Source organism: Manis pentadactyla, chromosome 16, assembly GCF_030020395.1.
Source record: "Manis pentadactyla isolate mManPen7 chromosome 16, mManPen7.hap1, whole genome shotgun sequence".
Lineage (NCBI taxonomy): Eukaryota > Metazoa > Chordata > Mammalia > Pholidota > Manidae > Manis > Manis pentadactyla.
Genome location: NC_080034.1, coordinates 4,048,408 through 4,075,188, shown reverse-complemented (window position 1 = coordinate 4,075,188; position 26,781 = coordinate 4,048,408). Strand labels below are relative to the sequence as shown.

The window sequence follows — 26,781 nt, the reverse complement described above, 5'->3', positions numbered from 1 at the left end:
GATCCTTTCTTGCCAATTTATGGTAACTTCTTGAATCCTAATAAATCTGCAGTGGCTCGGCACTCGATTTCCCTTCCCGTTCCCCTTTTCATCAGGCAGCCTGTGTGCTCTACCCAGCTAACGCCCAACTAGGCATTCCAGGCTGGGCAAGTCCCAGCAGGGGAGGGAGAGGAGGGCTGGAAAACAGCGAGTCAGCCATGAAATAAGCTTATTTTATGATTCAATTTAATCCTTACCCACACCTATTTAATATTATGAGCAATATATGACATTATGATAGCTATTAAGGGTGAAAGGTTTAATTAAAATGATAATTATCTGCAAAGACTAGCACACGATCTAACCTGATTTAGGGCAAATTCATCTACTTCAACTAAAAATACTGGGCAGGAAAAAAGAAGGTGAGTAATGAAATAAAAATGAACTCTGCAGGCTCTGTTCCTGCTTTGTATTTCCTATGTGACCTAACGTATCATTCAAACAAAGAGTCATAGCATTTAAAAAAATTTTTTTATTAAGAGTCCTGAGCACAAATTTAACTTGACATTTAGAAAAAATATGTTTCACTGTTTGTTCATGAAGAAAAATCTATTCTGAACATTTTAATCTCCAATCTTAATGCTTAAAACAGTAATGCTACTATGTCTAAAACTTGATTTTAAGTTTAGGTTTAATTTTAATAATTCTGTCATGTTGCATATAGTGAAAGAGGCTAGAAAAAACACCAGGTAGAAAAAAACAATTGACTAATAAAAATGACCTCAATATAAAACTTCACTGAAAGGCTTTTTAAAAAGGCTTTAAAACCAAACAACCTAAAAACTAGAATAGTTTTGGTAAAAAATTAGCAGCTGTGAACAAAATTAGCAATATATCATATTTTATCAAAAACTGCATTACAGTAATATTGTGGTTACACATATTAGAATGATGTGCAACATACTAAATGCTTATTTATATTAGACACAAAAATCTTTATTAACAAAATTTTTAAATATAGTTTACCACTTTTGGGAGGTACACTTCCCAATTAATAATAGGAACACAATTTAGATGATGATAGGTGGTATATATTTTAATCAGGTAAGTCTTATCAAATAGTTATGAAATTATATCCAGAAATAAGCACTGATAAGAATTCAAGGGAAAACAGTAACTCTAGTCCCTTCATCACTCTGTATGCTTGGCATCAGAAATCATATTACAAGCAAATACACTGTAAATTCTTGGGGAAAAAAAGCTTGTTTTAGAGCTAAGTGTCATTCTACACTTTTTTATTCTTCCTGACACACTATTCCACCACTCTTCCTCTGAACAGTGTTCTCTGCTCGGTTGGTGGTGTGTTACTGCTTCTTAAAGGCCAATCATCCCCAGCATAATCCAAGGTCATCAATCCTTTGCAGCTGAAGTGAGCTACAAACAGCAAGGACCAAAGCATTTCAACAGGAGACCACCCACCCAGCAGCAAGGTAGCAGACACATCTCTAAACACTGCTGCCCAAGGCTGTCCACAAGCATTATACCACCACAGTCCACTGACTTGTCTGTAGCGCAAATCTAAGAAGTATTAAAACTTCCAAGTTACATTACTCTAGAAAAATACTGAGCTGAAAATCCTTCTGTATCAGATGAAATTTCTTGTTCCCTGTGGTAGGGCAGGAAATCTCACACCATCACTGATACACACAGTGTAGGGAACAAGGAGAGGGACTAGTGATGACACTGTGTGAGCCTCTGGGAGCCACGCAGGCACCTGTCCATGCAAACAGACAAATGTCCTCTGAATCCACCTAATGTGCTGGCACAGTTTTACGAAAGTGACTTAGTGGGACTTGTAATGGGAAATGGTTAGCATTTAACTGTGGCTACTTCCAGAGAAAAAGGAAATTCCAATGTTGTCATTGCTTCCAGCTACGCCATGCCATGTATGCACGGGACTCCCGCCCCATCCATAGAGGGCAGGGTTCTCAGCAGCACCAGAGCCCTGGTTCACCACTTGGGAGCTGTACTTCCACACAGAGCCTCTCGCTCTTAATTTCTGTTCAACAATCTTCGGGAAGATTGTATTTAACTCAGGATCTGACCAAAAATAAGTAAATAAATAGGGATAAAAATAGGAAATGAGTATGTGCTCCATGGGGTAAAACTTCCCATATGGCTGATCTAAGAGGCAAAACCTATTTGTAAATAAAAAGTCAAAACCAAGTAAGATATATCTCTATTTTCATTTCCATTCAAAGAAGGCTCCTTCATTGTTGGCAAACTAGCTATATGATGCATTATGATCCACTTATTTGTACTGAATCTCTGTCTATTACAAACCACTCTTTAGGACCTTTAATATTGAAAGTCTAAGTATTTATAAATGCATATTAAAATACTTCAACATCTGCAACTGGGGGATGCGACCGGTATCAGTCACCTCAGCGCTACTTCCTCGATTTCATCTTCTCCAGAACCGAATGCCTTTACTGCTGACCTAGTGTTTGCATGTTTCAGTCGGTGACTATTTGGGTTAAAGCTTCCTCCTTCACTGAGGAAAAGGCCCTCATCTTCGTCATGTTGTCTAGACCTGCCGCTTTTGTCCCTAGGGAGAAAATTCAGAGGGTCAAAGTCGCCTCTGCTGGCAGCCGAAGAATCTGGGTCATTGACTCTGGAGGAAATACTGTTGCTTGTGGTGCCAAAGAGCTGCTCCATCAGATGAGCCTTCCTCTCTTTTCTTGTGATTAAGTCTAAGCTATCTCTACCACATTTCTCTATACTGTTTCTCTGGAAATCAAAAAAGCCACTTTTTTGGCTAAATGGATTTAATTTCCCTGATGTTCTTGCAAATGAAGGCACATAACTGCCAAAAGTAAGCTCATTTGGAGAGGCTGGGCTTCTAATATTTACTGGTTTCTGATCACCAATGTTTGCAGTTAAAAGACGGATGTCCTGCAAATGATGCCCATTAGGTAATCTCTCTGAGGATTCAGAGGACACGTATGTTTTGGGGCTTCTCTCTGGGGAGCACAGTTTTGATTCCAAATCAGGTAACGATGGCAGAGGAGGACACTGCAGGTTCTGAGAACCTTGGAGTTCTCTGTCGACTTCATGCAGTTTAGCAAGCAGCATCTCTCTCTTCAGTCTGTTTTCTTCTTCCTCTTCGAACTTACCAATACTCTGAATTTGGCACATTTCCATTTGGTATCTTCCTTTGGTCTCCTCCAATGCTGCCTTTTTGTCTCTCTCCAGCAAAGATGTCTTGTCTTTTTGCTTTTTAGCAAGTATTTCTCTTTCCCACTCTGTATGAAATCAAATTTTAAAAATGGGATTGTATGGCAGTCAATATTTTTAAGTAGGAAAACTCAACTTTCATCTTTTATAAAACAGCAGCCTAAATAATTTCAGTATTACCAGTACCCAAATGAGGATGGATACATAAACTTCATTTCTATACTTGACATTCTGGGATTCAAACAGAATATACTTAATATATACTGCATTTAAGATTCACATTGATAGAAAAATTTTGTTCTCCAGTTTAGAGATGGAGGAAAAAGGTCCTCTGTTTATTTTTTATACCTAGTGTGGCATTGTACACTGAATAAAGGGTGGTAGATGAATGGTGCAAAGACTTTTATTTTAAACTTAAAATTAGCTAAATCTCTGGATGTTATACCCTGAGAAGGATACAACATCACTTATATAGTATCGTGGCAGAAGATGCATTAACCTGAATATAATCAAGAGAAATTTTCCGATAAACCCCAAATGAGGAACATTTATTTTTTTTTAAAAAGGCTGTATTCATCAAAAATGTTAATCTCACAAAATATTTTAAGAAGGCTGTGAAGCTGTTCCAGATTAAAGGACACTTAAGAGATAAGACAACCAAATGTAATTAACAACCATATCCTGGAGAGAATAAAATGCTACAAAGGACAGTACTCTGTCAACTGACAAAACTCTAATACAGAGAGCAGATTAGAAAAATGTGTTGTATCAAAGTTAAATTTCCTGAAGTTGAAAAATATACTGGAATGATAAAAGAGAAAGCCCTTGGTTTGGAAAAATGCACATGCAATTATTTTACGGTATGGGTATGAAGTATGCAACTTACTTTTGAGTGGTTCTTGGCAAGTATTGACATTTTGCTATAATTGTGAAATTATTTCCAAATAAAAAAATTGAAAATGTCAAAATATGTAAGAACTATGCATTTACTAACTCTGGTGCATGTTCTCGCTTGTGTCAATAGTTCGTTACATACAGACTCCAGGTGAAAAAATCAAAAAGGACATGGAGATGTGACAGTCTTCTGTTGCTCTATTCCTTTGCCTGGTGCCTAAACAGAACTGGTCACAGAACCTCACTTTCTATTCCATAGCTCAACATGTGACAGCATCTCTCTTTGAACATCAGGCACCAGTGATGTAAATACAGCTTCTATTTCAACTGTTACATTGTTTTCAATACACATACACACATATAGGCACTGAAATATATACACTAACTTTAGCAACAATTAGGTCATGATTTTCTGTTCCACTAACCTTAAGGCAGAAAAAAAAGGATTCCTCTGTAAGCAGCTCTGTAACTAATAAGATTTAGGGGTTAATCTTTAAGTCTGAGATCTTGATCACCTGTACCTTTAAGACATATCCAGATGGAAATGAATTTATTCCTGAACTTCCCTTGTGTATCTGAAACTGTGAGTTGATTCAATAAACTTCCACACTAATGGTTGAGCACATTAAAGATTTACTTTGCATATTAAAACCAAAGAAAAACTACAGGACTATATTCAGGACCTCACAACTCATTGATTACAATGGTTGGCTGGTCGAAGGACTGAGTCTCAAGAGGGGTCTTTCCGTTATTTCCTCATTGAGCTTTAGTTAATGCACAGAATTTTTTCTCTTCATCTGAATTTTCTGGAGGTAATTTGTTCTATTTCCCTAACCCCGAATAGCAGCTGACTTACAGGCTTCCTTTTTTTTCTTTTGTCACCAATGTCATTCCAATGTTTGAGACTCCCAGTAGACCATCGCTCCTGCCATTGCATCAACCTTTTCTTATCTGTATAACTCAATCACTGTTCAGATGAAGATAGCAGTGGATATTAACCTTTTCCTGCCCAAGGGATGCTGACTTATCATTTGCTTAAACTCTTTCTTACCATTCTCCAGGTTCTCAACCTCCAGTTTTACAACATGGAGTCCTTCATCTTCAACTAATTTTTCTTCCCTTTTCACAACTGGGTTTAGAATCCCTGCTTCTTCATGCTCTTCTCTCCTTTGAGATTCCAGGTCCTATTACATATTTTTAAAAAAAATGCAAGTTCACATATCAAAAAGGAGAATACAGTTATTTAAATATCATAGATTTTTTATCTTCCATTAAGCTCAATACTAACTAAGCTAGAAATTAAAGCAATTTTCAATTAATAAAGCAGTAAGTCACAAGTTTCCATCCCCTAAAAGATGATCCGAAAGCATACAGGATCATTTCCTTAAAGATTTAAAGACACATTTACAAGAGCCAGTGTAACAGAAGTAGAGCCGACACCTTACACACAATCCTGAGGAGACAAGTTCCAGAAGCCCTTGTTTTGTCCACTGCCCAGAACATGAGTAATTCAGCTGACCGACTCTGGAGTCCAAGCAAGACGATGCTAGACTGTATCACAAGCAGTGATGACAGAGCAGAATCTTTCAAGTTTACATTATGGCCAAAGCCTCCAATTAATCAATTTTAGAAAATTTAAATACAAATGTAAACTTAGAATTCCTGTTTCCTACAACCCCTTCATGTGTGTGTAACCCAGTAAGACACCAATCATTCACGGACACGTGGGGCACAGAGCTGTCCCTACTGCCTGCTTTCTCCTCCTTCCTTGTAGCTTTGGAAACAGAGCCTGAGTTCTGGAAGGCGCAGAGTAGCTCAACTGCAGTTCCCCTTTGCTGGTCTCCCCTGCAGCTGAACAGGAGCAGAGGGATGTATGTGAGTGAAAGTGTGCATGCACTTCTGATGACATCTATAAAGACCAAAGCTGCGGGGCCTCCTCTTCCTCGTTCCTCTACAGAGGTGCTGAGCCAGTGCCAGCTACAAGCGGAGGACTGCACCCCTTAAGATAGAAGAGCAGGAGGAGAGGATGACTAACTCAGGAAATGCTGTCCACCTCCCTGGACCACCCACTCACCTCGTCTCCCTCAGGAGACAGGAACGTGCACCTGGCCTGAGCACTGTATTCTGGGTCTCTTCCTAAGTCAGCTTAGCCTGTTTCAGCTAACACAGCTCCCATCTGCCGAGCCCCTTGAGGAGGCGGGACTGGTCCAAGAGCTTTATAAACTTGGTGAGTTATCACTACAACCTGAAGAGTAACCCAACCTTGTTTTATAGATTAGGAAACAGACACTCTGAGAAGTCACACAAATAAAATGTTAGGACCAAAATTTAATTAAAAAACAGAGATAACTCCAAAGTATCCTCTTTTCACTGTATCAGGCTGTCGCTCCTCCTGCTGAATCTTACTTATAAAGGCCACGGTTTACACTTTACCCTTTTAAAAAAGCCAAATTAACATGATCTAGTCTCATCAATAGTGCAAATATAGGAAGAAACACTTTGCAGTACAGCTAACTTGTCTAAACTGCAGAACAAAATGAAATAAATAAAGAAACCAAGAGAGCGTCCAGGAACCAGATCAGTCCATCTTTTCTGTTTTATACAAGAAGAGCTCTCAGGGTCATGGGGAAACTTAGAAGGCACAAAAACGGAGGATCACATCAAATATGCTGGCTCCCAGGTATACTGTTTTCTTTGAAGTTTCAGTTGTAAACACTGAAGACAAAACCACCTCAGAGAAAAGGGCCTTCTGGTATTCAGTAGGTAAGTCCTTTAAATGAAGGTCCAACACAGACCCCCTGAATTCTACTCTAACTTCAACAGTATAAAGTCAGATTCCACAGCAATTACTTTGCTCAGCATTCAGCTAACCTGTAAAATTCCCTTACGCAGGAGGCCAAAAAAAAAAATTAAATGTGGTCAAATTCTAACAAATCATTAAAAAAATACTATAATTTGCTATTAAACATAAACAAGAAGGATTTTAGAGACTATGTGGGGACATAACAAGCAGGAAGCATCTACCTCCAAACCGGACAGTATCATCAGCCTTCCCAACCACTGGAAAGATGCAATGAACACCAAGTCAAGCCAAAAGAGTTTAACAGAACACACAAGTGTGACCTCTTTCTTCTGAAAAGGCTAGATGCACATTTACACAGATACGGCACTAGCTTCATTGTAGAAATGTAAAAATGCTTGACATTGTGATTTTAGGAATGACAAACCTACTTTACTACCTAGTCATACTCCTAAACTCACCAAAGTAAGGTGCTCAGGTCCTTCCCATCTGTTTTCATAACACACAACTGTTTGTGGTGTTAAAGGAAATTCTTCCAGCTCCAAGTCTTCACTGGTTTGTACTCCTTTTGTACACTGGTCTGTAAAATCACTCTGGCATGCAGCTACCATGAAAATTATAAAAGAATTTTTCTAGTCACACTGAACACTGCTAAGATACATGGAATTTAACTGGTATATGTTCACCATCTGAGTGGAATGATGCATATTCTGATTAGCTCCATGACTACTGTCTATTACTATTTTTGTTTCTAGGATTTACTGGTGATTATGTAATTTGAGGACAATTCTGACTAGTAAATTCTATTAAGCTTTTACAAAGTTTATGTATTTAGCTTTTTGAAATTCACAGAAGAGGGAAATATATGCTTTTGTTTCTTAAAAAAGTAAAGATATGCATAACAATACTGAAGTATGTGTGAAATGAAATGACAGCTGGTATTTACCTTACATACTCTAGGAAAAGAAGTATACAAAAATAGATGGAAAAAATTAGTAAAGTGTGTAATTGTTAAAGCTAGGTGATGTATAAATGAAAGTTCATTATACTGTAATTTCTAGTTTGGGGTATGCTTTAATTTTTTTCATTAAAAATTCAAAAATAAATTATAAGAAAAAAATTTAATTATGTAAGATGTAATTTTAATGACCTCAGGGGAAAAAACTGAGATAGTTGAAAGGATTTCTAAAAATTAACTATAAGGAAGTATTTGTTCATTTATTATTTATTTCAATGAAGTTCTTTCCCCTTTATATTTACCAAATACTTTAGACTTATTATTAATAAGTAATAGCTACAATAAATTTTTAAACAATAATAGCTGTTATACCATTTTTTCTTGATACAAGTTCTTTTTCTTTCTTTGGAGAGGACTTTGGCAGACGATTAGAATATATGTTTTTTATATCCAGTTCTCTCTCCTTTTCCTGAAAATAAACCCACAATTAAGGATGCAGAGTCTCAGTTCAAAACAAGGCAAAGCCCTCACCCTGTCAGTGGCGCTTCTTCCCCCAGCAAACCGGGGAACAGCGCGCCACAGTTCAGCCGCCCTTCATGACCGGCAGACTACGGGGAGGAATGTCGAGGACATTCAGGGTGGGCCCCGCAATGACACTCCCTAAAAAGTTCAATCTGCGTTGGCAGTGAAGAGAATGAAAGCAAATGAGGCAAATTCCATTTTCTACCCAAACCTACCTGACAGAGCAGGTAGAATCTTATACTGTCTTCCAGGCTTAGCCTGGGAGATAGAGAACTCAGTTAGCATCTCTCAAATGGGGGTTCTGAATCAATGACAAGTAAAAAATGTGTCATTTTTTAAAACACAAGTGTTCTTGATCATTTTGGGGTTATGGTTTTCTCTGAAAATTTGATTAGCAAAATAAAAATTCTATACAACATAATGCATAAACACTCAATTTTGTACGAAATTCAACCCATCAATGACCTCTGGAGAGAATTAAGAACACCTGTTTTAACAAAATTAAATAATGTTAATGGTTCTGTTAAGCACTGTGAAAATGAAGGGCAATATCTGAAACAACATTAGAAATAATAAGTAAAGGGGTTATCTGAGGAAGAACACTGGCTAATTCAAATGTGCAACACAGAGAAACTGCAGTTTCCATAATTGTCTTCAGGATTTTAATACTTATTTCAGTTGTATCACTCCTATTAGTGTGGTCAAACTTTCATTTTTGGCATGTTACAGCGACTATGTTAACACTCCTTTCTAAGTGCCAAAGAACAGCAATACTCTATAAATAATATTGTACCAACTACAAATATGAATGGTAACAGTGTTTAAAAATGTTAGGTTTTCATCTAATATATGTTATAGGAAGAAATAATGCAATTTAAAATAACATGTTTACCTTTAATTTGTGATAGAGTTGCTGCAGCTCCTTTTGAAGAACTTTATTTTCATCATGAGCCTCATATGCCCTTTTCCTTTCAGCAAGCAACTGTCGTTGAAAACTGTTAGTACTCAGCTCAAGGTTCTTTGATAGTTCCTGTACATGCACAAACACATAAAAAGGCCATTTGAGAAAAATTCAACAGTAAAGCACTGCAGATAGCATCAAAATGACGTTTTAGTGTCACTGTAAAAGATGTACAAAACAGGGTGGGCTTAGTGTTCATGACCATAAAATACATGTTACAGCAACTATATTAACCAGGAAACAGATTTACCAATTCAGTCTGGTACTTAGCCTACTACTCCCTTGTTTGCTTCTCACAGTTATTTGTAAATAATTCTTATGCATTGGCCTGAAGATACCAGGAAAGTCATTTAAGTTTAGCCAAAGGATATGATGAGAGGCACTGGCTTTGGGAGCCGTCGTTTGGGTAGAGACACGGAGACACACAGCACTACCCAGGTGTGCATAGATTACCTGGTAAAACACTTCTAGATAAAAACAATAGCCATTTCCAAGGTTTTCAAACATATTCCATGAATCTTATGAAAACTTTGTTAGAACATTTTCAGGTGATGTGACGTCCAATTCATGGCAGCATGATCAACCCATTTTTTCTCTCCCCTTCAATTTGCGACTAATTAGACATCCATAACCAGCCGTCTCTGACAAAAGCACCTCTGGCAAGCTCCCCTGGGACACTCTTCCACCTGTGTGCTCGGTGGCCACGTGGTGCGGCCTCCCGGAGGGTCGGAGGGTGCAGGCAGTGCATGCCCAGCCCCCAGCTGCTCCGAGGGTGGACCACAGGGACTGGGGCAGGGAAGGAGGGAGGAGGGGAGCCCAGAACTGAAGAACTGGAGGAAGGCAGCTCCTGCCCTCTGCCCCAGGGCTGCTGCAAGAACAGTGCCCGCAGACTGGGAGGCCCGATACAAGGACCTCCCTCCCAGACAGTGGACACAGCCAGAGGCCCCCATGCTAGGCCCACACGCTACTCTGCCACACCCTCGTCTCCTCCGCCTGCATGTTTTTTTGCACGTGCCCCCAACCGCCCACTTAGTGGGGAATCCGCTCTACGAGAAACCAAAACCTGTGCTATGGCACCACCTTCTGGGAACAAAAGGAAGGCTCCTAATTACTAACAGGTCAAAGTAAAGAAAGCCTCACCTACGTAAGGTGACAGCAGAGGCACCAAACGCTGTGAAAAGCTACAGAAATATGGTGTCACAAGAGGAGAACGACAGCTTCCCGCAATGGAGCCAAAAACATGGCCTACTACACTCTAACTGGTAAGAATTCGGGATAGCTGTTAGGAAGACATTCACCAAGTGGCAAGAAAACTCAGGCAATGCAATGATACTGGAAATAAAACTAAGAAACAGGGAGAGTAACAAAGAGACTGACATTCTAAAAAGCCACAAAATAACTGTGGGGTTGAAATGCTTAGTAAATGAGATGAACGCATTAAAGAGCACTGGAAATTGGGCAGATGAGATGGAAGAGAAAGTAGGCAAGCTTGAGGAGAGGAATTTAGAATTGACTCAGGTAGAAGAGAGAGAGCTAAGATCTCTAAGAAGTGAAGAAACACTATAGCGCTGCCAGACTCCATCAGAAGAGCCGTCACAGAATCAGTGGGCATCCCTGAAGGCAAAGAGATGGAGAAGGGAGCAGATGACTTACCTGAAAAAATAACAACTGAGAACTTCCCAGACGTGGGGAAGGAACCGGACGTGTGAGTCCCGAAGCCACCTTATTATCTCAAAGCGAAAAGGCCCCGTCTAACACACATATTACCACTGTCAAAAGTCAATAATAAGGAATGTTAAAGGCACCAGGGGAAAGAAGACTGTAACCTACACAGTATCCCCATTAGGCTGTCAGATCTCTCTGCAGAAACTATAGGCCAGGAGTGGATGAAATGACATATTCAAAGTACTGAAAGATAAAAACTGCCAGTCAAAAATATGCTATTTCACTGTAATCCTTCAGATATGAAAGAGAAATAAAAGCCTTCCCAGACAGAAGTTGAGGGAATCAGACGAGCCTCATAAGAAATGTTAAAAGGAACTCTTAAAGCTGAAATGAAAAGATAAAAGTACATAAAACTCTAAGGTGAAAGACGGAATTAGAAAATAATTAACTCTTTTAGGATAGTATATTAAACAAACATAAAGGCTAAAGGAAAAGAACATTAAAAATAATGCAGCTACTACAACTTGGTAACGAAATCACAGCACAAAATTGCTAACCTGTGACATCAAAAATATAAAAGGGGAAGAATAAAAGATAAAACCTTTGTAGGTAAGTGAAGATAAATTGCTATCAGCAGAAAAAGGACTAATTTATCTATTATACATCTTATGTAAATCTCACGGTAATGACAAAGTAAAAATCTAGAACAGAGACAGGAAATATTAAAAAAAGAAAAAATAAGGGAAACTGGGCAAATCACCAAGGAAAGCCACCAGCTTACAAAGGTAGACAAAAACAGGATGGTAGAGAAATGGAGGGACAAAACAACTAGAAGGCAACAGTAAATCCTTGCAGATCAACCATCACCCTAAATGTGGATTGAACTCACTAGTCAAAAGGCACAGGATGGCTGGATGGATAAAAGCAAGACCCAACTAAATGCTGTTCAACGAGATGTATTTCAGCCATGAAGACACATAGAGGCTCAAAGAACAAGTATGGAAGGAAGACAGCATTTCAAGCAAATGGAAGCCAAAGGAAGGTGGCATAGCCATACGTCTATCAGACAAGATAGACTGCAAGCAAAAATGGTAACAGAAGACAAAGCAGGACATTACATCATGATAAAGGGGTCAGCACATCAAGATGCTGTAACAATCATGAGCAACTTCATGAACATATCTCCCCAGGCAAGGGAAACAAAAGCAAAAATGAATAAGTGGGACTATATCAAACTAAAAAGCTTCTTTACAGCAAAAGGACACCATCAGTAGAACAAAAAGACATCCTACATAATGGGAGAATATATTCATAAATGACAGATCCAATAAAGGGTTGACATCCAAATTATATAAAGAACTCACACACCTCAACAAACAAAAAGGAAATAAGCCAATTAAAAAATGGGGCAGAGGAGCTGAACAGACAGTTCTCCAAAGAAGAAATTCAGATGGCCAACAGACACATGAAAAGATGCTCCACATCGCTAGTCATCAGAGAAATGCAAATTAAAACCACAATGAGGTATCACCTCACACCAGTAAGGATGGCCACCATCCAAAAGACAAACAACAACAAATGTTGGCGAGGATGTGGAGAAAGGGGAACCCTCCTACACTGCTAGTGGGAATGTGAATTCGTTCAACCATTGTGGAAAGCAGTATGGAGGTTCCTCAAAAAACTCAAAACAGAAATACCATTTGACCCAGGAATTCCACTCCTAGGAATTTACCCAAAGAATGCAGGATCCCAGTTTCAAAAAGACATATGCACCCCTATATTTATCACAGCACTATTTACAATAGCCAAGAAATGGAAGTAACCTAAGTGTCCATCAGTAGATGAACGGATAAAGATGTGGTACATATACACAATGGAATATTATTCAACCATAAGAAGAAAACAAATCCTACCATTTGCAACAACATGGATGGAGCTAGAGGATATAATGCTCAGTGAAATAAGCCAGGCAGAGAAAGACAATCAAATGATTTCACTCATCTGTGGAGTATAAGAACAAAGAAAAAACTGAAGCAATGAAACAGCGGCAGACTCACAGAACCCAAGAATGGACTAACAGTTACCAAAGGGAAAGGAACTGTGGTGGATGGGTGGGAAGGGAGGATAAGAGGGAAAAAGGGGTATTTGTAGGGGGGGGGATATGGGGAGGGCAGTATAACACAGAGAAGACAAGTAGTGATTCTATAGCATCTTACTATGCTGATGAACAGTGACTGTAATGGGGTATGTGGGAGGGACTTGATAATAGGGGGAGTCTAGTAACTATAATGTTGCGTGTAGGGGTTAGACAATAATCCAGTTTCGTTCTCTTGCATGTAGCTGTCCAGTTTTGCCAACACCAGCTGTTGAAGAGGCTGTCATTTATCCATTGTATGTCCATGGCTCCTTAATTGTATATTAATTGACCATATATGCTTGGGTTTATATCTGGGCTCTCTATTCTGTTCCATTGGTCTGTGGCTCTGTTCTTGTGACAGTACCAAATTGTCTTGATCACTGTGGCTTTGAAGTAGAGCTTGAAGTTGGGAAGCATAATCCCCCTGCTTTATTTTGCCCTCTCAGGATTGCTTTGGCTATTCTGGGTTTTTTGTCGTTCCGTATGAATTTTAGAAATATTTGCTCTAGTTTGTTGAAGAATGCTGTCAGTATTTTGATAGGCACTGCATTGAATCTGTAGATTGCTTTAGGCAGGATGGCCATTTTGACGATATTAATTCTTCCTAGACAAGAGCATGGGATGAATTTCCATTTATTAGTGTCCTCTTTAATTTCTCTTAAGAGTGTCTTGTGGTTGTTGGGGTATAGGTCTTTCACTTCCTTGGTTAGGTTTTTTATTCCTAGGTATTTTATTCTTTTTGATGTAATTATGAATGGAATTGTTTTCCTGACTTCTCTTTCTGCTAGTTCTTCATTAGTGTATAGGAATGCAACAGATATCTGTGTATTAATTTTGTATCCTGTAACTTTGTTTAATTCAAATATTAGTTCTAGTAGTTTTGGAGTGGATTCTTTTGGGTTTTTTATGTACAATATCATGTCGTCTGCAAACAGCGACAGTTTGACTTCTTCTTTACCAATCTGGATGCCTTTTATTTCTTTGTGTTGTCTGATTGCCATGGCTAGGACCTCCAGTACTATGTTGAATAAAAGCAGGGAGAGTGGGCATCCTTGTCCTGTTCCCAATCTTAGAGGAAAAGCTTTCAGCTTCTCGCTGTTCAGTATGATGTTGGCTGTGGGTTTATCATAGATGGCCTTTATTATGTTGAAGTACTTGCCCTCTATACCCATTTTGTTGAGAGTTTTTATCATGAATGGATGTTGAATTTTGTCAAATGCTTTTTCAGCATCTACGGAGATGATCGTGTAGTTTTTGTCCTTCCTTTTTTTGATGTGGTGGATAATGTTGATGGATTTTCAAATGTTGTACCATCCTTGCATTCCTGGGATGAATCCCACTTGATCATGGTATACATCTTAAATTTACATGTCAAATTTATACAATAAAAAATTTTTCTTTTAAAGTAACTTGTCAAATACCATTTCAAAATTCTTGATGAAAAAATGCCTTTTATATATTTTTCTTTTAAAGTAACTTGTCAAATATCATTCCAAAATTCTTGATGAAAAAATGCCTTTTATATATAAACATTTTATTACAAATATAATGTATTTAAAGTACTATAAAATCACATAGAAGAATAGGAAAAAAACAGTTATTACCCCATCCTGTGATAATAAATGCCAACATTTTAGTGTATATACCTTGAGGCCTTTGTATGTTTTTCTCACTAAATAATATCATTAAGTGCCTTTCTATGACATTATATATGCTAACACAGCAGAATATTTTAATATAGTAGTATTTTATGTCATGTCATCATAACTTAATTATATTCTGCTATTCAACATTTGGGTGCTTGAACTTTTCCTAGGATGAACATCCTAGTATATATAACTTTAAGCACATCTTTCATTATTTTTTTCAGGATGTTAAGAAATGAAGTTTCTGGGTTGAGAGACATTTGCACAATTTTAAAAAGGCCTCTGAAAAGCATTACCAAAATGCCCTCTGGAGAGACTGTAACAATTTATATTCTTTTCAAAAGTCTAGTAGCCTTTATTCTACTAGATTATTACAATAGCTGGATGTTATAATTTTTCAATCTATTGGGTTGGCAAAAAGACATCATTATTTTGATTTATACTTCGTTGATTACTATTGAAGTCAATTTTCATGTTTGTTGGCCACCAAAATTCTTTTATATCTTTTTAATATTATGAGCTGCTTTTATGTCAGACAATAGGAAGTTAAAAGATAATGACAAAATGTGGAAAAAGCAATACTGAAGAAGAGAAAAAACAAAAAGGCTAAGAATTTTCCAGAATTGAAGATACAAAAAGAGAGAGTTGGAAAAGCCATCATGATAAAAATGGGATCAGGAAAGAATCAATCTATGTTAATTTTGATGAGGAATAAGATATTTACATATTCTTAAAGGGGCTCCCCACAGACCACTTATTAAAGTGTCACTGAGAGTGGAAAAACAGTAATTGCATATATGGTGGACAAACTGGGCAACACTTGGACCAGGTGATCACTACTAACATCATGAATGAAGGACAGGCGAACATCATGTGCCTCCAGATATGATATCTTAAGAAGGAAAAAACATCACCTATTTAGTATTCTGGCCAAGAATGCAAAAATCTGTCTAAACAATTAAACATCAGAGAAATGCAAATTAGGAATAGTCTATTGAAAGAAAAGGGAAATGTGAATTTCACAAAAAGACAACAAAAGTATGTGGAAATGTTCCAGATTAATGTGGGCTAAAGACATCTTGACAACTTAAGATAAATATTGGAACTATTACTAGAAAGACAGTGCTATAAAGACATTAAGTCAATTGAAAAAAGTGTACTGTGGACAGTAGATTAGAGAAAATTATTGTGCAAATGTAAATGTATACTATAATCATGCAATGGTTATACAAGGACATTTTTCTATTCTTAGGCAATAAATTCTTTTAAAAAATTTAGTTTAATATTGTATAAGCACAAAGATAAAACATTAACACAAAAAAGAAGAAATGCAAAAAAAAAATATTAGGTAAGAATATTAACCAAAAGAAAACTAGCATAGGCCAAATAGGCTTTAAGACAAAAAGCATTTTTTTATTAGGGAAAGATAAGGAATTATTTAATGATAAAAAGATTCACCAAAAGGTCAAACAACTTTGAACATGTTTCAAGTTCAATTCTGAACTTAAAAATAACACCTTCTAAACATGCTAAATTTTGGGGCAAGCTTTAACAAGAAAAACAAGAGGTATGTATTAGCTATATTAGGAATAAACATGGGACATGCTAACTCTGAAATGACATATTTTAAGTCATAAATACTATGAAGAACTTAATGCCAACAAATGAAAATGTAGTGTAAAAGGAACAATTTTCCAGAAAAATATAAATTACTAAAAGAAACTGAAAAATATAAAAGCTGAATTAATCTTCATTACATAAAGTGAGTAAGTAGGAAAAAAATAACCAGACAAAAACTCACAACGCTAGATCCAGGTTTCAGCAGTGATAGCTACCAATTTTAAGAAATAGATATTCTCTATTTTTTACAATCTGTAAAAAAAAAAAAAAACAGAAAGAAGGAAACTTCCCTAAGTCACTGTTCATGAGAATTATTACTATGTTAGTGCCAAAACGGGCTAAGGGCTGCTTAAAATATATACCATTTTATTTCTCCCAAGACATTTTCTTTTGTCCCAAGAAAGCAAAGGATAAGAGTAGACATAAAAAATATGTTAATGTAATTTTCCATGGTAATTAAATGAGATCATTTCAATAGGGCAAAAAAAGGCATTTGAACATTTGATGAAATTTGACACTATCCATGACTTAAAAGAAAAATCTTAGCAAGTTAATAGAAGGAAATTTCTCCATATATCACACACACATAATATGCACAGACAATATCCAGAAGTATATACATTAACACTGGTGATATCGGGGTGTAAAAATGTTGTTTTTATTTTAGTGTTTATTTTTCTCAAGTGTTTTTTTTAACAGTGCACATGTATTATGTAAAAATAAAATAGGAATTATATCTATTAATTTCAGAAAAGTAGTTATTTCTGTGGAGGGAGAGTAAAAGATGTTTTGGAGAACACAGAGGGGGACTTTAACGCAACATCTTATTTTTAAAAATATGATCTAAAGCAAGTAGCAGAACATCAAGTAGGTACATGAATTGTGATATTGAATGGAAAAAAAATGCACAAGTGGTTATTTTGGGCTGGAAGGATTATGGGTAGTTCTCCCCTACTTTACTGTAAATTTAAAAATGTCTTTAAGCATTTTAATACTCCAAAAAATTTTTTTAATACTTACTTTTTCCCAAAATATTACAGAATTCTAACTTTTTAAAAGACAGAAATAAACATTTATATAACAATTTTTTACAAGCAAACCCAAAGGATTACTGACCTTACCCTTACTTTTTATTAATTATAAAACAATATATACATTTTTATATATAATAACATTTATGTAACAGTATTGCCTTTGTTAAAGCAGCTCTATGTGTCGGTTGTTTTTAATCTCTGCTCAGTGCTAGTTTAACAGTTCTGAGGACTTAGAGCCAATGTAAGCAAGGACGATAGCCCACCTTATAGGAATAGTTTTTACAGTATTTCTGGAGGTGGTCATTCAGCCTTTGCACAAATACTTCTGGTGGTGGAAAGCTCCATAACTCAAAGGGTACTGATTTCACTATCAATGATCTGCTCCACCCAAATATTCACTCGGTTTGTCTTGCCTTTAGGAATGTTCGAAAGATACTATTTCTCTTCTGCTGCATGACAGCTCTTTATATACTGAAGCAAGTTGTCCCTTAATTTGAGTCGTAATCATGGTTCCAGGGTTCTCCCACTGTTTCTTATATTCCAGTTTTTGACCCTTCCTCTCTACATGTCAGCTTGTTACCTAAAGATGGCATGTGTAATCAGAGGTGGCCTGGCCAGTGAAATTAGTTGTTACTACCTCTCAGGACCTGGCACCACCTATGTGGTTACATTTTCCCTCTATTAATTTTTTAAGCAGCTGTATGATTATAGGTTCATCAACTAAAATCCTATGCTTTTTAAAAATGTGAATTACTTTTAGGCCAGGTCTCCCCAATATGTACCTATAAAATAGATGGGAAAAATTGAGGATTTAACAATTAACTAGATTAAATTTTATCTCTCCTATTATGGGACAGATTTTGAACCTCGTGAGATCAGTTCAGTCTTAATCTTGTCATCCATCAAATTAGCTGCCCCTCCTGTTTCTGAACCTGTCATGAATATATTATTTCACTGATCCATACATCTATTCATTCCTTTAAGAAACATTAATTCTAGACAGATAGTCTGTCAAATGTTGAAAATAAAAAATCAAATGAGACTCGTTTGCCCTTAAGGAGCCTAGTCAAGTTCACTGATAAATGTACTCAAAAGGACAGGGCCGAAGATGGCACCCAACTAGTATGGTCTCTCCACACTGACGGCTGCTTATTCACCTGTACTCTGTGGACTCAGTTGCTGATCCAACCGTAAAGCTTTCTAACATTATTTTCAACCAGTCCATATTTTTCCATTAAAAAGAGGAACACATTATTCAACTTTTAAATATGTGATAAAATTCCAAGGATTTTACTAAAATGATAATAGAATCATAGAAAGAGCAACAGAATGGGAGATAGGAAACTGCAGTTGTAACCCCAGACCTGTTGTTCTAGTGACCTAGAATAAGGAAAATACATCTCTCTGTCAGTCTCAACTGCTAAATGCCTTGGGCTGGACTAGACTAACGGCGCTCCCGCTTACAATGTCATGGGGCAGCCTCAGCTGGCTAGGCAGGGAATTTCTGAAGCCCTCTTCATAGCCTAACTCACTAGTCACAGAACAGTTCGGCCTTTATGTGGTTAACTGTGAAGAACTGCTAAAATCTGAAAAACCAGTGGACTAAATTAGTTTAAAAATGAAAATCACAACAAAACAACAGAAAACTTGAAGTCCACTGAACTCAACTTGAGAACCAATGTGCTAAACCATTTCTATGGTCCTTTCAAGCTCTAGAACACTAACATACTGTGCGATGCATTTACTTCTACACAATGTATTTTTCTTTAAGTGCACACTTTTCTTTCATTCATACATTAGATACTTGATAAGTGCCAGACCCTAAGCCAGACTCATTATGAACTGTTAGGAATTTGCAAGGTGTCACAGACTGGAAACTGAGGTTCAGATAATCTACAGCACATCACAGCTAGCCCAGTGTAGAGCCAGAATTTGAACCTTGTTTGTTTCTATAATACGTGTGTAAAAACTCAAAGTTTCATTAGGAACTTAATACCTTAAGTGGTAGGTATTAGTTAAGAACATAATTAAAACATAAACTAAATCACTTTTGTTGGCCTTGAAATTTCTGACAAGTAGGTTGGCAACATACATCAACATTTCCATGCATATATTTTAAAATCTTAATGAAAAGTGATTAAAATATTTAAAATATTAATTTTAAAGTGATTAAAATAATTAAAATATTAATCACAAGGAAGACCAACATAATTCTAAAAAATTTTAATTTTATTACTCTGAGGAAAACAATTATCCAGTAACATTCTTTAGAATCCTTTTATTAATAGCCAAGAACTCATATGCCTCCACCAAAAAAAACAAGTAATCTGATTAAATAAAAAGTGGGTAGAGGACCTGAACAGACTTTTTTCAAAGAAGAAATACAGATGGCCAATAGGCACATGAAAAGATGCTCCACATTGCTTATCATCAGGGAAATGCAAATCAAAACCGCAGTGAGATATCACCTCACACCTTTTAGAATGGCCACCATCCAAAAGACAAGAAATAACAAATGGTGTCATGGATATTGAGAAATGAGGACCCTTCCACATGGTTGGTGGGAATGTAAATTGATGCAACCACTATGGAAAGCAGTATGGAGGTCCCTCAGAAAACTAATAATAGAAATATCACATGACCCAGCAATTCTACTTCTAGGTATTTACCCAAAGGAAACAAAATCAAAGATTCAAAAAGATATATGCACCCCTTTGTTTACTGCCATATTATTTACAATAGCTACAATATGAAAGCAATGTAAGTGTCCATCAGCAGATGAATGGATAAAGAAGATGTGGTATGCAAAGTAAAACAGAAGGAACAGAAGAGCAGTAAACTCATACACACTGAGAAGTGACTGGTGGTTACCATGGGGAAGGGGGTTGGCATGGTAGGTAGGGAAGGTGAGGGGAATAAAGGGGCACAAAAACTCAATCATAATGTAGGTTGATTATGGGGTTAGTAGTACAGCATTGAGAATATAGCCAGTGGTTCTGTAATGTTTTCCTATATTGACAGACAGTAACTGCACTAGTAGGGGTGAGGATTTAATAATACAGAAACTGTTGAACCACAGTGTTGTATACTTGAATTTAATATAAGACTGTATATCAATAAAATAATGTACATATATACAATGGAATATTATTCAGCCATAAAAAGGAAAGAAATCTTGCCATTTGAAACAACATGGATGGAGCTAGAGGGTATTATGCTCAGTGAAATAAGCCAGGCAGAGAAAGACAAATACCATATGATTTCACTTATTTGTGGAATCTAAAAAAAACAAATGAACAAAACAGAAATAGACTCATAGATTTAGAGAACAGACCGGTGGTCTCCATGGGGAAGGGGAGTGAAATAGGTGAAGGGGATAAAGAGGCATAAAATCTCAATTATAACATAAATTAGTCACAGGGATGAAAGTACAGCATATGGAATATAGTCAGTAATATTGTAGTATCTTTCTGTGTTGACAGATATGCTTATCGGGGTGAGCATTTAATAATTTAGGTAACTACTGATTTTCTACATTGTACACCTGAAACCAATAAAATATATCAATTGTACTTCAATAAAAATATATTAAAAAAAGAACATAGGTCTTGAGAACAAAAGCTTTGAGAAACACTGTATTATATAACTAAAAATGTTTTTCTACTATAAAAGTTAGCAGAACTTTTTCCAGGGTTTTTTTTTTTTGCAGTTTTTTAGAAGTTTGTTACTGTATTATTTAAATGTTAAATTAATAATGTATATTACTATTAATATTAAAAGAAATACATTAAAATGGTGCTTTAATTTTGACAGGACCCTATTCAATAAATATACTGAAGTACAAGCCAAAATAAAGGTATAAAGCCAATCCTAAATACATAAATAAATATGTAGTCTGATTTACTGCCTGCCCCACTGTAGAGAACTCAACAAGTTCAATCCCTGGTATGTGGTATCAGGCAGACCTCATCACACTAAGTAGGGGAGAAACAAACTCCAGAAGGGGGTCGTCTCTGCTCAGAGCTTCAACTGTTTGTCTCTCTAGCCGTATAACTACTTCTCAACTTCTGTGCTCTTAAATTACTGAGACATGAGACTTGGTATTCTGTCACTTCCATCAACTAACAAAACAAGCCTGCACCCAACTTATAAGATGATACTCAGCAGGAACTTTTTCACAGCTCAATTTATTTACAGGTAAACTTGAAGAAAGGTTTTACTCACAAGGGGAATAAGAATTGTGGCCTGAAATCCTTCCTGCAATGAGATAATCTATAAACAAATAAGCAAAGTTGCCTGTCACAAGTTCCAGCTTAAGAATAGACTTTTAAAACAAAAAAGCTATACCAGAAAAACAAGAAAACACCTACTGACAGCCATCCTTAGGACAGCACAGAACATAGAGAGCAACACTAGACTTTACTGCAATTGCGACGGACACTCAGGAGTTTCCTGGGTTTTAGTTAGTTTGCAAGAAGAAACACCACAATCGTGCTCCTAGATTTCTCTCTTGCCCAATTAGTGTACTGATTATAACTTACTGACTTTGAAGAAAAAAGACTGACTTAGGGTTGGGTGAAATAAAATTTTAAAAACTAAAGGAGTCAAATTACAAAAGCTACATTAAGGAATTCAACAGTAAGTATTTCAGATCCTAGATTGATTATGGAGATTATGAAAAATAAATTATACATTTAGGAGGCATGAACAGGCTACAATGTAGAGGGTAATTACCCTCAGAAGGGATGTACAGGCTCTCTGAAAGAGCCCTTTCAGAAAAGGGCTAGTACAATGTGATAGCTGAAGTGAGATTGATTTAAGAAAAGTGCTCATAATAAGAAATGTTGATTCCAATATAATTTCAATCACAAGAGAAAGGAAGCAGTTTATATCTTCCAACAAAACAAAGCTGCCAAGTTCAGTGGAGGAAGGACACCCCTTCAACAAATGGTACTGGAACAGCTGGAAGAATGGACCTAAACTTTGCCCTTATACAAAAGTTACCTCAAAATGGATTGTCCTTGATCCTCACAGTAAAACATAAAACCATACAACTTGTGAATAAAAACACAGTAGAAAATCTTTAAGGTTGCTTGCAAAGGGAGATAGAAATAGGTGAAGAATTCTGAGACTTGACACCAAAGTAGAATTCATAGAAGAAAAACCTGATAAACTATGCCACACCAAATTTAAACTGTTCCCTTTGAAAAACTCTGTGAAGAACAGCTACAGATGGAGAGAGAATATTCGCAAGCCACATATCCAACAAAGGATTCATATCTGGAATATATAAAGAACTCTCAAAAATCAACAGTAAAAGCACAAACAGTCCAGTTAGAAAACAGGCAAAAAAAACATGAACAAAATGAATATATCTACAGATGGTAAATATGCACATGGAAAGATAAACAGCTTCATTGGCCATTAGAAATAATGCAAGTTAAAACCAGACAGTGATACACACCTGTCAGAATGGCTAAAAGACAAGAGTGCTAACATCCAATACTGGCAAGGACATGGGGAAACTGAATCATTTGGCATTGCTGGTAGAAATGGAAAATATACTGCTACTCTATCAGAGGGAAGGGCACTTTCTTACAAAACCAAACATGCACTTACAATTCAACAAGTGCACTTTCAGGCATAAATTCAAGAGAAATGAAAATCTTTGTTCACACAAAACCCTGTTCATGAATAGTCATAGCAGCTTTATTAGTTATTAGCTGAAAACTAGAAACCTGAATGTCATTCAATGGGATGTGCTCTAACACTCTGGGATGTCCATACCATGGAATACTACTCGGGAATAAAAAAAGAACAGACTCTTTATATATGCAACAACTTGGATGGAGCTCAGGAAGAAATGAAATCTGCTAATATCAAAAGGTTAGAAACTGTATGATTCTATCTATGTAACATTCTTAAAAGGACAAATGACAGAAATGATGAGCAGATTAGTGGGTACCACAGGTTGGCAGGGAAGGCAAGAAGGTATCTGTGTTTATGAAAGTGGGTAATAGGAGATCTTTGTGATGTAACAGTTCTGCATCTTGACTATAGTGATGGATGCATGAGTCTACACATGATAAAACTGCACATAACTAAACAAACACAAAAGAGTGCATATAAAATTGGTGAAATCTGAATAAGGTTGCTGGATTGTAGCTGGATTGTATCACCTTATCACGAGTTTCCTGGTTGTACTGTTATATTCTAGTTATGCAGTATGTTACCACTGCGGAAACTGGATAAAGAGTACATGGGATCTCTCTCTATAATTTTCTGCATGTGAATCTACAATTAATTCAAAATAAAACGTTTTAAAACTTTTAAAAATCCAGTAAGAAAAGAAAAGTAAGAAATGAGGACACTATCCAGCTAACAACTATTCCAGGCTTCATAGATGACTGATCTTCATGCTCCCAGTGGGCAGCCACATGATCTGTCTCCATCTGCAACTCAAAAGGACTTAGTCCATTTTTTCTCTTGTCCTTCTTTCTTCTCCCCCCACCAGCACTCCTCAACCCTCTTCATAACTGGTTACAATAAAGAACCACAGTATATGTGTGTGTATGCACTGCAATTCCAAGTTCTCTCTAGTTTTATGCAAACAGAAGTTTTTTTGATTATTCATTTGGTTTTTATACTTGATTTATATGTGAATCCCACATTTCTCCCTTATTTTTTTTAAATAAAATGCTGAAGTGGTAGGTAGATGCAAGATAAAGATAGAAAACATAATTTAGTGCTGTAAGAGGGCAAATGTAGATGATCAGGTCTGTGCCTATAGACTAAGTATTAACCCAAGCTAGACAAGGGCAACAAAACATCCACGGATGCAGAAGATTTCTCTCAAAACAGTGGGGGTGAGGTTCTAAGCCTGGCCTCTGTTGATCCCCAATTTCTCACCTGATGGCCCCCCTGCGACAGTGCCTGTCTTAGGTTGTTCCTCCCTTGAGGAATCTTACCCGTCTCTAGCTAACCGTCTTCCGGGGCCATACAGGGATATGTAAAGTTGGTAAGTGAGAGAGAAGCCTTATTGTTTGAAAAGGTTAGCTTTTTACTTCTTTGCAGATTTATGCCCTGTGGCTTCTATGCCCAGCATTTGTCTTGAGGTATCTTTACCATTTGGAAGAATTATGATACTCAGTAATTTTCGAAATGAGGCACGAATTCTACTAAAGGGTTGTAATTAGGAAGGAAGAAGAAAAGCTATAGAAGTGGCAGATGGAAGAAAACATGGGAAGATTGATTCTTTATTTGACATAACTTCTTGTAGAGTAACATAAGCATGTATAGGTTTTAACAAACTACTAATTAAATTGCATACATACATTAACAGAATAGGAATACAGATACATAACAAAAGCAGACCTACAATTACCAGCCATATCCAGTGAAACCAAGAAAACTAGTTAGGTACCCTAGGCATTTGTGAAAACTTATCAATAATATGATGGATATTGTCTAACTGAATTTGAATAGTTTGAGAAAAATCAGACAAATTAAAACAACACATTCCTGGGAACTGCAAACAGTATTTTTTAACCATACTTATGAATTATCATTCTGTGCTCTTGGTTCCTAGTTTTTTTGAAATCCATTAAGTGTGGCCCACTTTATACTTTCCTTTAAAAATAATGAAAATGTCAGCTATTTGTTGTTTATGACAATTGCTTCCCCTATTCCCAGCCCACCTCATAAGTAAGTGGCCCTTAAAAAAGGCTGCCATATGTTTGCTCTGCAGCTTGAGTTGATCACTGATGGAGCCTACACAGTAGGTGTCTCCTATGTGCTGAAACATAAGATAATGATTGCTTTTTTGGAGAATAAGCGAGGCACCTTTTCTGGCCACTACTTAATAAGTCACTGGTGCATTATACAGACTATCAAACCTAATTAATACATTGCATAAAGCTGATTTACTTATCTTTCTGACTTCCTTGCTCAGAGAGCTCCCACAGCATATTTCTAAGGTACTTTTCCCCTACCTTTGCTTCCCAAACCACTTGTCAGTTCTAGGCTCTGACTCAGGACTTCTGTTTTGAGATACATGTGCACACACACATATATGGCAGACAGTGTCTAATATCAAATCAATGTGTAACAGTCATGAGGTAGTACTCTTTCCTCTCTCATTTCAAGAAATAAATACTTTAAAAGATACGCTGTATTCTCAGACTAGTAACTCAACATTCTTCTACCCACTTCTCATACTGGTTTTTATTTGGGGTAGTAGGGGCATACACTGTCCCAAAAGAGGTCTTGCACAAATGTTCAAAGAAATAAAGCAGAAAGTATTGTTCACGTGGTATTTCTTACATGATGACTGCAAATGTCAGTTTTATACACTACAGCTATTATAGTGTAATTTTTCATTTTAGAGAAACAATCAGATAACAATTTCCTCCAAAAGACTAAGATCCATGGAATTAAAACATTCATCCGTTAACATGTGGCCCACTAATTTTGCACCTTGCCCTTAAATATATAATCTTAATTTTTTCCTGATCTCTTAGTCACAAATATTTAAAAAGTTTTCATTTCCAAGCAAATGTTCAACTAGAAGCATTCTTAACACAGCACACAAAACACCCAATGAAAAACACGAAGCAGCACAAATAGAAGCTACAGGAATTTTACCTTAATTCTTCTCTCGGTGTCATCTAATTTTAACTCTGCTGAAACTAGTTTCTTTGCCAAATCGTCTCGTTCAGGTAGGTGTCTAGCTTCGGAGATTTTTTTCAGTTTTTGTAAAGAAAATTTTGTCCGAAGTAGTTCACCTTCTGTATCTTTCACCCTCTTCTCAGTTGCCCGTTCTTTCTCTTGAGATTTTCTTAAGCGTTCCTTGAGGGCTGTGATCTCACTGTTATGATGAGCAATGAGACGTGAGATTTCATTTTCTGTATCTTCAAACTTATTCAGGGCCTTTTCCTGTCTGTACTGAAGCCTTTTTAAAGCCTTATTTTCTTTTAGCAGCTCAGCTAACTTGACCTGGAGTTCAGTTACTTCATTCTGCAATTCACTGATTTTTAGAAGTCTTGTAGAAAGAACTCGTTTTGTAACAAGATCGGTCTCTTTCCGAAGTGGTTCCCTATTGAGACTCTGGGAGCGAAATCCCACTCGGGCTCCCTTTCTGTTTGGTGGACCCTTAGAGCTTGGTTTCCTAGGGGCTAAAAAAGAAACGGTAGTAATGAAAACTGAAAATTGTACCAATGTAGTATCACTGTTTATTCTAACACAAATGAATCTGTAACATTCTTTAGTCATTCTGTTCCTTTAAAAGTGATTTTACAATATTTAGTCTTACCAGGTTTTATTTGGCACT

General features: G+C 36.7%; 1 protein-coding gene across 3 annotated transcripts in view; it reads right to left on the bottom strand.

Moving 5' to 3' along the window:
• Positions 1-491: 491 nt before the first annotated feature.
• Positions 492-26,781, bottom strand: part of LCA5 (lebercilin LCA5) — a 39,061-nt gene continuing 12,771 nt past the window's right edge. For 2 of the 3 annotated variants that reach the window (XM_036886485.2, XM_036886476.2), the window contains 6 exons: positions 26,097-26,626; positions 9,283-9,420; positions 8,241-8,337; positions 7,372-7,514; positions 5,162-5,294; positions 492-3,284 (listed from right to left, as the gene is read on the bottom strand). In XM_036886485.2, the coding sequence (XP_036742380.2) occupies positions 2,419-3,284; positions 5,162-5,294; positions 7,372-7,514; positions 8,241-8,337; positions 9,283-9,420; positions 26,097-26,626 (1,907 nt within the window). In that variant the 3' untranslated portion in view covers positions 492-2,418. The remainder of the gene's footprint in view (positions 3,285-5,161; positions 5,295-7,371; positions 7,515-8,240; positions 8,338-9,282; positions 9,421-26,096; positions 26,627-26,781) is intronic. The other variant, XM_057493664.1, reaches the window with a different exon arrangement.